Source organism: Vigna angularis, chromosome 1 (assembly GCF_016808095.1).
Source record: "Vigna angularis cultivar LongXiaoDou No.4 chromosome 1, ASM1680809v1, whole genome shotgun sequence".
Taxonomy (NCBI): domain Eukaryota; kingdom Viridiplantae; phylum Streptophyta; class Magnoliopsida; order Fabales; family Fabaceae; genus Vigna; species Vigna angularis.
The window spans coordinates 34112925-34124297 of NC_068970.1; the positions used below are offsets into that span (position 1 = coordinate 34112925).

The window sequence follows — 11373 nt, forward strand, 5'->3', positions numbered from 1 at the left end:
TTTCCTCACCCATTTCAACCTCTTCATGTTCCTCACCACCATCACACTCTTCCTCACCCTCTTCCCCACCCTCTTCTATAGCAACATCACCCTCTTCTAGACCCATTCCACCCTCTTCTACAATCTCAGCCACTTCTTCCTCATGTAAATTAACCTCTTCGTCACCCACTTTGGAAATCACTTCCTCCGTGTCTATGTTTCCTTCATTTGCCACTTCACCACTACTAAGAAAGTGAACTTCCACTGCCTCACTAGGAACATGTTGAACATAGATTTCTACCTCTTCCTTATTCTCCTCTGCATAGTTAGTCAAGTACAGTGCTTCACTGTCATCACTCAATAATCTCACATTATTCATCAGCCTTTGTTTTGACCCCTTCCACCATAGTTTGAAGTCTGCATCATACTTAAATTCTTTAACTATTCCAACTGCTTCAAAATACGACCAACGATCCAGATCAAGTCCTTTGATCACGTGTATCTCTCCTTCAACATACTGTAGCCCCTTATTACTAACAAACTTCCCCATGTGATGCAAACAAATGTCGAAAACCATTTCTAGACCAACATCCAGACATCAATGCTTTACACACAAATTGGAACAACCATAATCGAAAGAGAAAAACAATAGCTTAGCTTACCTTTACGCTTGTCTTTCACATCCACCATTTTTTTCACGACCATCGCAACGACCACCTGGATAAAATGCTTCAACTGGAAGGTTTCGAGTACAATGCTTGGAGTACAATGCTTCGAGTAAAACTACTTTTCCCCAGTTGAAAAAATAAACTTTGCCCAATTAAGAACCTTAATTGTTAATCTGCTTTCAATCAACAACGTGCCAATCACTTAATCTCATTTCAAAAGTTAAACAACCAACTTGGTAGAGAGTGAAGAGGGCAGCTGGTATTTCACGTGGCCTCGTTGTTTGCCACATCTACTAAAACTTAACGTCGTCCAATTTTAAGGACTAATAGTCAGAGTTTCAAAACTATGAGGACTAAAAACCATCAAAGTTTTGAGTAGGGACTAAAATCAAATTCGTGTGATACTTAAGGGACGAAAAACATATTTAACTCTTATTTTTACCTATAAGAGTGTCACCTTTATTCTTGTATCATACTTGTTTCTCTTTAAAGACTTGTAGTCATGTGGCAAATATGCCTAGAAAGTAATTGTATTGGCCCAATGTTTCCATCTTACTAACATAAAAAGATAACCACGCCTGCGTGATAATTTCCCAATATGAGGTAGTAATGATGTTAATTTAACACTTACTTTTTTTTATTTTGTTAAATATTTGTGGTAATCACTCCAATTTTACATGTTTTGCAGGTTTTGATGACCTTCAAGAGTCAAAGATGAAATATGAAGAAAACAAAGGAATTCTAAGAAAAAAATAGCAAACTGACTTGGGTGCGACTGTAGCATGGAATCTGAGGGTTGAGCCACACAAAGAAACCCACCTTGGAGGGAAACCTCAAGCTCTGACCTAAGGCTAAAGCCATGAAGAATCTTTCTCTTAGAAGTTATCTTAGGAGGCTCCAGCACAGAAGCACAAGGCCTAAGTCACAAAGGAAACCTACCTTGGGAGGGAACCTCACAGTTGGAGCCATGAGACCACTGTTGAAGCCACACTATAGAATGTCTATAAAAACAAAATTTCCTATATGTTTTAAGAGAGTTTTTTTTTCAGACTTTTCTAGACATATTTAGAGACTTGGAGAGTCTTCTCACATACTTCCTTCGTACTTTAAAGAATATCATTAAAGGAATAGGAGATGGAGTTTCTTCCTTGTATTAAACTATTTTTCTCATATATTATGATAAGTTAAATCTTTTGGGTGTTGGAGTGAGATGTAAACACTTTGAAACTCTCTTGTATTCGATACTATTTTATTTATGGATGCTTGCTTTTAGTTACATGTTTGTGAATTGGTTTATACTTGTTGTTGGATGAAGTGATCACTGATCACTCATCTTATTTCACTAGCATGAGATTGAGTGGAAACTAGTTTCAAGTTTTGGTCCAATCAATTCTCCTTTACGCTTTTAGATGCTAGAAATAGATATAAGGTTGCAACTAACTATAGAGTTCTGATCATAATGCAGGTGATTAATTCAAACAGTCAGTCAATGAGAAATCATACTAAAATTTGCTAGGCTCTAGGTGCCAAGGTTGAACCTATAGTTACATTCAAAGAGAACTCCTAGGACTTGATTACTTGTAGCGTCATATTTAGCAATAGAACCATTACAAGATTTGGACAAAGTGGTGGAGTCAAACTTTAACATCTTTTGATCATCTGGAAGTCAATCACTTTTAATACAAACTATTTCATAACGCCTTTTACTTTTTTTTTTATGAACCAACTCTGTTTTGTACATCTTACAACTCATTTACTATTTTATCAATGATCAAACTAGTTAAAACATTATGTTTTATGCAAAATCCACGTAGATACAATACTTATAACACTACAAACTATCCAATATACTTCTTGGTATATTTGGTTCCTGTGTGGCTCTTAACACCGCACCTTAGGGTAACAATGGATAGACAATATAATATCCATCATCGGTAAATGACAACATTCTTTTAGGTGAACCTATAAAGATAAAATTAGTAAATGAAACTTATTTTATAATGAAAAATAATAATAACCACTTTACTTGTACATAATGAGATCCATGAACGTGTCTTATAGATATCAGTCAATGATGTCTTATATCAAAAAGTGATGTAGTACGTAGTGGGAAGATTGTAATATTTTGATGATATGACAACCAGACCAAGATGACATTATATTGATTAACAATAGCGTAATATTTTGATGATATGACAACCAGACCAAGATGACATTATATTGATTAACAATAGCATAATCAATGTCTGCTATAGTCGTCTACTTGTCCATATTAGTTGTAATTAATGAAACAAATTGTTATGAAAGAAAAATGTAAGATAATGAGTTCCTAAATCAAATTTCAAAGGAAATAAATATAAATTTTTAAACCAAACTTAACCAACAAAAACGTATATACTTGAAAGATGAATGGGTGAAATAAATAAGATGAAATGAAGGAAAATGAAGTATCTATGAACTGAATGAAGAACACAACTATTGAAACGAACAAGAAAGCTAGAAAATCTCAAGAGTGACCAGAGAAAATACATTCAAATGAATTGGGAGTGCATGGGTTCAGTAAACATAGATGCCACCATAAATGCGTTTTGATAAACATTCCTCATTTTTCTTTTATTATATATATATATTTATTAACATTAAATTTGTCTTCATAATAAAACTTTTAAAATACGAAAAGAAAACTTGAAGATACAGAAAGAAAGACATACAAATTTTAATGAGAGAAATTTCATAAGTCCTTAAAACATTTGATATGTTTGAAAATGAGATTTTAGAAATTAATCTCACATAAAAAAAATCATTATGAGTAGAATTCCAACCTTTTAGACCTTGGATTGAACCACTTTTTGGTCAAAACGAACGTAGTGATATCAAATGAGCTAGCAATTTAATGAGATTTAGCGTAGAATTAGAATTTGGTGTTACAAAATTATATATAGGAAAATATTTCATACCGAAATCCATCTATATTATGTAAAAAGTTAGGCAATGATAAAATTGAGCCTTATTACCATTTTGGTAATTTCCAAAACAACTTAAAATGCATATATTTGGATCTTATCATCTTGGGGGAACTCAAAACATATCTAAAGGAGCCCTGAGAAACACCATCAACCATCAATATGAAATTAATCAACTAAAGGATGACAAGAATTAATTCACTTCAATAATTTTAGGTGGTTTAAGAGGGAAAATGAAAATATGAAAATGTTTTAAAACGAAAAAATGATCAATTTATATTAGACAGAATGCTCTGTGATGGGATTTCTCATATTAAGAACTTCCATCTTTGTAGAAGAAATGGCATGAACTAATCTAAAACAATTATTATCAAAACGAAGAGATTTATGCATCTTTCAAAGGATTCAAATAAGGTGAATAACATGGGTGACTGACTGAAGTTGCTAAGTTAACATTGATTACTAACATTTCACTTAGATGTCAAAATTGATATTAATGCGTAACATAAAATTTTAATAAAAAGAATTACCAATGCATCAATTTTCTGGTTGAGTGTGGATGTAAAGAAAGAACCGTCCTGTTACTTCATGTTAAAGGAAAGCATAACAAAAACAATAAAACTTTATATTTTTAAATTCAATCATATTGATGCTGTCGTGAAATTTTTGAAAAGTCAGTACAAATTCCTAAAACGAAGGGTGAAAGATGCTGATATGATGACAATAAACAAATTTCAAATTAATCTGTAATGTGGCACAATAATCTGAAATCATTTAATTTCAATTCAATTCATGATTAAAACTTTGAAAAATTTCAAACTTTGTTGAGAGACTCAGAGAACTTATCACACTTGTCCATTCTTTATATACATCAATTTCATGTCAATTCTTATAGTATGAATATAAATTCTTATTTTAAAAGTAAAATATATTCTTCACATTCTTTCTGCTTTTCTATCAACCGTAATTAGTATTTAAATGTATTCAACCAACCTTGGAATCATTTAAAAAATAGTAAAATTGCAGTTTGGGGTTTTATCATTGGTCAAACATTTGTTTTTTTTTTCTTTACGTTGTTTTATTAATCCAGTGTTTGAAAACTTATATTATTTTACGTTCAAGACCATGCTGACTAACATAGGTGTGTACATTCTTGTCTCTTGTTAAACTTTGGTACTTGTATAAGTATGAAAGATATAATATTAAAATTTTATTTTATTTTTTAAGTTGCGTTACATTTAAAATTTTCTTTCTACTATTACCTACACTTTTATTGTTTATAGATAAATAAAATGTTACCAATAAATTTAAGAAGTATTGCCTTCTATCTTAAGCAGAATCCTAAATTAGAAAATAAAACAAAATAACTTAAGTAATCTACCAAAATTTACACTAATTTTTTTCTCAAATATTAAAAACAATAATTATATTATGTCTAGATTTCACTAAAATACATCTTAATAACTAAGTGATGAATTTTAAAAATTATATCATTATATGGACACTCTTTGAAATTTTGTCAAAAAATTATTAATATCTCTTATTTTCTGTTCCTACGTTTACCTCCGTCATTATATATACATTACACTGATTTATTAACTAACTAAAAGAATATTACACTTTATTCTAAAAAATATTATTGAAAAGATTAAAAAAAGTAAAAATCGTGTGCAGTGAAAGTAACAGTGTAGTTTATTTTAAGTTATTAAATAATGTTATTAGTTTAGGACCACATAAAAGATTGGGATTTGAGATTTGAGAGTAAAATTGATTTGTTATATTCATAAACATGCCAATTGTTAGAAGTTAAGAATCATAAAAGAAGTCGTCTTGCATTTATTATTTGACTTCATTTTAAATTTAATGAGAAATTAGATATAATTATGATTAATTTTTAAATTTTTAAGTTGGATAAGGAAATAGATAAGTACGAAGATATTCATTTTAAAATTATTAAATTACTTTTAATTTATTATATAATTTAAGAAACTTATGTGAAGGGTTTTTTTTGTTTGTTTTAGTTTCCTAACTTACTTTGAGTAGATATATTTTATTGTTTTTATTGTTTTTATAATTAATTAACATTTATTCAATTGATATTTAATATTTTTATAATTTTAATTTTTAATATTTAATATTAAAAAGTGTGTATATGGAGAAAAAAGAAAAAAAATCTGTGTTTTTTAATATTAAATGCCTAGTAATAAAATATTTTTTTATGTAATTTTTTTTGTAAAAAAATATTTAATTAATACTTAGATAGAAATAAGGAAAAAAAACCTCATTTAAATAAATTGAGAATAAGATGGATTTTTATTTTGGAAATATAAAAACGATCAGAATTCTGAGTTTGATAGAAAAAAATATATTTTGATATACATAAATTTTTTATATTTATTTAATATTATCTTTTTTTACATTTTATTTTTTTAATTTTAAAAAATATAAAATTTTACTTTCTTTAATAACTATTTTACTTACAACGTGTCTAAATTATTACAGAAGCTGCGACCCTGTAACAAAGTGCTTCTTTTATTTGTTGTTTTGGGTCAAAGCAAAAGTCGCAGATAACACCAAGGTACCAGTTCCAATTTTCAGACAAAATAGAGGTAAAAGAATAAGTGTTTTCCATGCTGCAACACTACTCACTCCAAGTAAAAGGTTAAAACTGGTAAACTTTCTTCCCTGTTGAAATGTTTAACTGAAATTGGGGAGCAAGAGAGGGTTCTTAGAACTTCATCATATTGTTAGCTTCATTGTTTCTGATTATTTAACCTTTTTCTTTCAACAAATATTGGTAATAGTTAAATACTACACTTGGAGGTAAAAAAAGGTGAAGTTCAAGTTGCTTTTTGTTCAAACTTTATCTTTACGTGTTGAATAGAAACTAAAAAGAAAAGCATGGTGTTAGCAGCATTAAATATTGGATTACAATATTGTAAAGCAATACTGAACTCGGAGATTCTTTTGTATTTTTGGTTTCTTTCTTGCTTTAGGAGGAGCTGGCTCCCTCCTTTTCCTTTTTTTCCACATCTTCACACTAGCTTTTCATGTTTTCTTGGCCTCCATGTGGGTCTTGGGCTAAGAAACCATCCAACATTAGCTGCATTGCATTTCGTTGCTGACAAGTTGTCTCCCTTGGACTTGTTCTGTTCATTTCCTTGTGTGAAGCTCCCAAAAGGGAAGAAAGTATTCATTTTTCTTTGAGGGTGCCTTCAGTTTCTTCTCATTGCCACTGCTTTCATCATTTCACAATTCTCATTGGGAAAAGTACCCGACAGTGATAGTTTCTTCCAACCGTGTTTTTTCTTGTTTCTGTCTGTGTTGTGCAACATAACTTCTTCTGGGGTTAAGTTGAGAAGTTGATGTAGAAGTTTTGGTTTTTGTGCTATTGGGTTCTGAGAAGTTTGAGTTTGGTTGCTACAGTGCATTAAAGTTGATCAAGTGAATTGTAGTAGGATTGGTAGAATGGCAGGAGGAGGAGCTGCACCACAACCCAAGCAGGATGAGCATCAACCACATCCAGTGAAAGATCAACTACCAAATGTTTCCTTCTGCATTACAAGTCCTCCTCCCTGGCGTAAGTTCACTGCTTCATTGGAACCATTTTCTTCTACTTTTTTTCTCTATTTTGTCACATAAACATTCTGGTGTGAATTGCCTTAACATTTCTGGTTTTCATTGCATTCATGTTTTCATGTGTACATTCATGATGTTCAACGAGTTGATTTAGTTTTAGAATTTGTGTTAATGAAGCGGAGGCAATCCTACTTGGTTTCCAACATTACCTGGTGATGCTAGGGACAACTGTTCTGATTCCCAGCTCTCTTGTTCCCCAGATGGGAGGAGGAAATGTAAGAACCTGCTGGATGCTCTTCTCATTTCTTAGCTTCAAAATCTGTTTTCTAAAACTATTCTACATTTCTCCTCAAGAATTTCTCTTTCCAAAACATATGATATTACAACTAAAAAGCAAAACAACTGGGAGATGTATTTTCTCATATTCCTCATCTCTTTCAATTCCACACATTGCTCTATACATTGCACCTTTTTTTTTCTTATTGTCTGAGCAATATTGTTTATTGCATTTTGACAACAGAAATCAAACACTAAGTTTTGAAAAAGAGAGATAGAGGAACATTTTCTAAGAAAAAATGGTTTTATTTTTATTATTGTTCGCTCATAAATCTCATAGAGGTTGCAATTTGGCTTCCTTAGGAAGAGAAAGCAAAAGTGATTCAGACTCTACTGTTTGTGGCTGGCATAAACACCTTTTTCCAAACATTCTTTGGGACTCGTTTGCCTGCAGTTATTGGGGGATCCTACACCTTTGTGCCAACAACCATTTCAATCATTCTGGCAGGTCGCTACAGTGACATTGTGAATCCTCTGGAGGTTGGTTGGTTCATGACAAACCTCTTTATTCATTTTTTTTCTGTTTTTGTTATTTTGTCATCTTTGTTTACCTGCATTGCAACAAACATGCAGAAATTTGAGAGGATAATGCGCGGAACACAGGGTGCCCTCATTGTTGCCTCAACCTTACAAATTGTTCTTGGCTTCAGTGGCCTTTGGCGCAATGTAGTGAGGTTATTGAACCTGCCCTGCCTAAAATAGTTGAACTTTGTGTTACTTCTTCTCAAACTTTTCTGTTAAGTTAGGATAGTCATGCAATGCGTTTACTTTCAGATGTTAACAGATATTCATGCAATTCGTTTACTTTCAGATGTTAACAGGTGGTTTTGATTTAGTTTCTTTACGAAAGATTTAATTCTTATATACTATTCTACACTCAATTAGAGATAATAATCCTTTTTGTCAATTATTAACAACTTTTTTTTTTTTCATTTTACTTCATTCAAAAGTATCATAGACAGACCTCATTTTCAGTTATAATTATAGATAACATTTTATCCATTCTGAAAGTTATTGATTTGTATCGAGCTCTTGAAATCATATTAATGAATAACTTTATGTATTTTTCAGGTTCTTAAGTCCTCTCTCTGCTGTTCCCTTGGTTGCTCTATCAGGCTTTGGGTTGTATGAACTGGGTTTCCCTGTGGTATGCATATTTGCAAAAGGGACTACTTGTTTCCTTTATATATTTTAAAAATTATAATGTTTGATTCCCTCTGTGTTGAATGTGGCTTTTGAATCCAGCTTGCAAAGTGTGTGGAGATTGGGCTGCCAGAAATCATCATCCTAGTAGTTTTTTCTCAGGTGATCAATAAATTTATAACTTTCTTGAAGCTAAACTCTTTTTCTGTTAATTGTAGCATTATACACATTTTTCAACATTATCCAGTGTGCCAAACACGTGTCGGATTAAACTGTGTTAACATTTTATATTTGTTTTTTTTTCCTTTCTTCACTAATTTGAAATGTTTTTTGCAGTACATTCCTCATATGATGAAAGGAGAAAAACCTATCTTTGATCGCTTTGCAGTAATATTCTCAGTGGCAATTGTTTGGATTTATGCTCATCTTCTTACAGTCGGTGGAGCTTACAGAAATTCAGCTCCTAAAACTCAAATAACTTGCAGAACTGATCGAGCAGGAATTATAGGGGGTGCTCCTTGGTATCCATCTTTCAATTTTTCCAATAATAGTATGTACATGGCTAACTACTTGTATGGACTATCTTAAGTGATAACGAAATAATGTGGTTTCCATTTGTCAAAACATATTTTCAGGATAAGAATCCCTTACCCTTTTCAATGGGGAGCTCCTACATTTGATGCTGGAGAAGCTTTTGCTATGATGACTGCTTCATTTGTTGCTCTAGTAGAGGTTAGTTTATTTTTATACTGCCATATGCATTGTTTTTGCAATGTCCTTTTTTTTTGGTGTTTCACACTGATTTAGTACTTTTCTCTTACATAAAATCTACTTGTTCAACAGTCAACTGGCGCCTTCATTGCTGTGTCAAGGTACGCAAGTGCAACACCAATTCCTCCTTCAGTTCTTAGCCGTGGTGTTGGTTGGCAGGTAAATAGATATTAAGTTAATTTTGTCTTTACTACATTCTTTAATAGTTTCACTTTTCTAACTTTTGATGATAGTTAATCGTACTTATTTGTGATGCATCAGGGAGTAGGAATTCTGTTATCTGGAATATTTGGCACAGGGAATGGATCATCAGTTTCTGTGTAAGATCCTAATTCAATATAGTTCCATGTTATTTGATATATGATTATCTTCCTTGTGCAAATTGTATAACATCATTGGCTTTCAATTTCCCAGAGAGAATGCAGGGCTGCTAGCTTTGACACGTGTAGGTAGTAGAAGAGTTGTTCAAATATCAGCGGGATTCATGATCTTCTTCTCAGTTCTTGGTGATTTTTTAACGCTGGAAATTTTTCTGATGTGATTTGTTTCCTTTTGAACTCGAACTTGAGCCTAATTATTTGTTATGAACTGTGTAGGAAAGTTTGGAGCCGTTTTTGCTTCAATTCCAGCTCCAATAGTTGCAGCTTTATATTGTCTTTTCTTTGCCTATGTAGGTAAGTATGAGTATGAACTTAAAGAAGCAGAAGTTGTATTTTATAAACACATTCAGCTTCGTTTATATTTTGTCTTTTTTGTTTGTTCCCACAACACAGGCTCAGCAGGTCTAGGATTCCTTCAATTTTGCAATTTAAACAGCTTTAGAACTAAATTCATCTTAGGGTTCTCCATTTTCATGGGCTTCTCCATACCACAATACTTCAATGAGTACACAGCATTTAAAGGCTACGGTCCTGTACACACAAGAGCAAGATGGGTAATATCTAAGTTCTATGTATGCAGTTTGATTTTGTTTAAGTTGGAGTGATGAGTGAGGAAGAGAAGAAAATGAATAGAGATTTGATTAAAAAAAGTGGTTTGATTTTGATAGTTTAATGACATGATGAACGTGGCATTTGCATCTGAGGCATTTGTTGGTGGTACATTGGCACTTATCTTGGATGTTACATTGAGAAAGAAAGACAACCAAAGTAGAAAAGACAGAGGCATGCACTGGTGGGACAGATTCCGTTCGTTCAAGACAGATACCAGGAGTGAAGAGTTTTACTCATTACCTTTTAATCTCAACAAGTTTTTCCCTTCTGTCTGATGCTTTCACAAGTTGCATGCTCAACTCAACAAAAACAAAACAAAACTGTTTTCTTTATTTTAACTACACATTAATTTAGTAATAAAACTATTATGGTACTGTTTATTTCTTGTTTTTGTAGTGTTTCTTTTCTCCTCACTTGCAAACACTTCGTGTTTTTCAAAATTTTTAAAGTACAAACATATGGTTGCTCTAATTCTTAAAAAAAATGTTCAAACTGCTTTTATTTCCTGCACTTGTTTTTGTAATTGACTTTTTTTTTATTAAAAGGATAATTTTAGTCATTATTAAATGTTATAGTTAAACATTGTTGAAAAAATATGAAAGTAGTTTTTTATTTGTTCACTATATAAAATATTAAAAAAGAAAAAGAAAATTTTAACATTTAAAAATAATCGTATAGATTAAATGGAGAATGTTATAAATTATAAATTAATTGTTTTTAATAGTTTCACGTAACACGACTAAGATAGAAACAATGGAGAATGCTATAAAAGCAACTTCATTTCTCTTTATCTAGATTGTCCATATTCATTTATGATAAAAACTATTATCTATAAATTTTTATAACATATATTACTTTCAAATTGTTTCGGCTGAAATAAAATTGTAATAAGTTTTTATTAGTTTGGTATTCAATATGTTTTCTCTTACTTATATTTACATT

The 11373-nt window shown here is 31.4% G+C and overlaps 1 protein-coding gene across 1 annotated transcript; it reads left to right on the forward strand.

Moving 5' to 3' along the window:
- The first annotated feature begins 6616 nt into the window (after nucleotides 1-6616).
- Nucleotides 6617-10820, forward strand: LOC108321417 (nucleobase-ascorbate transporter 6). Its single transcript, XM_017553163.2, has 14 exons — nucleotides 6617-7190; nucleotides 7367-7464; nucleotides 7829-8005; nucleotides 8099-8199; nucleotides 8597-8672; nucleotides 8771-8830; nucleotides 9005-9189; nucleotides 9304-9400; nucleotides 9512-9598; nucleotides 9701-9759; nucleotides 9854-9945; nucleotides 10036-10113; nucleotides 10213-10373; nucleotides 10488-10820. The coding sequence occupies exons 1-14, from the start codon at nucleotides 7079-7081 to the stop codon at nucleotides 10704-10706; spliced, it is 1602 nt and encodes a 533-aa protein (XP_017408652.1). The 5' UTR covers nucleotides 6617-7078; the 3' UTR covers nucleotides 10707-10820.
- The last annotated feature ends 553 nt before the right edge of the window (nucleotides 10821-11373 follow it).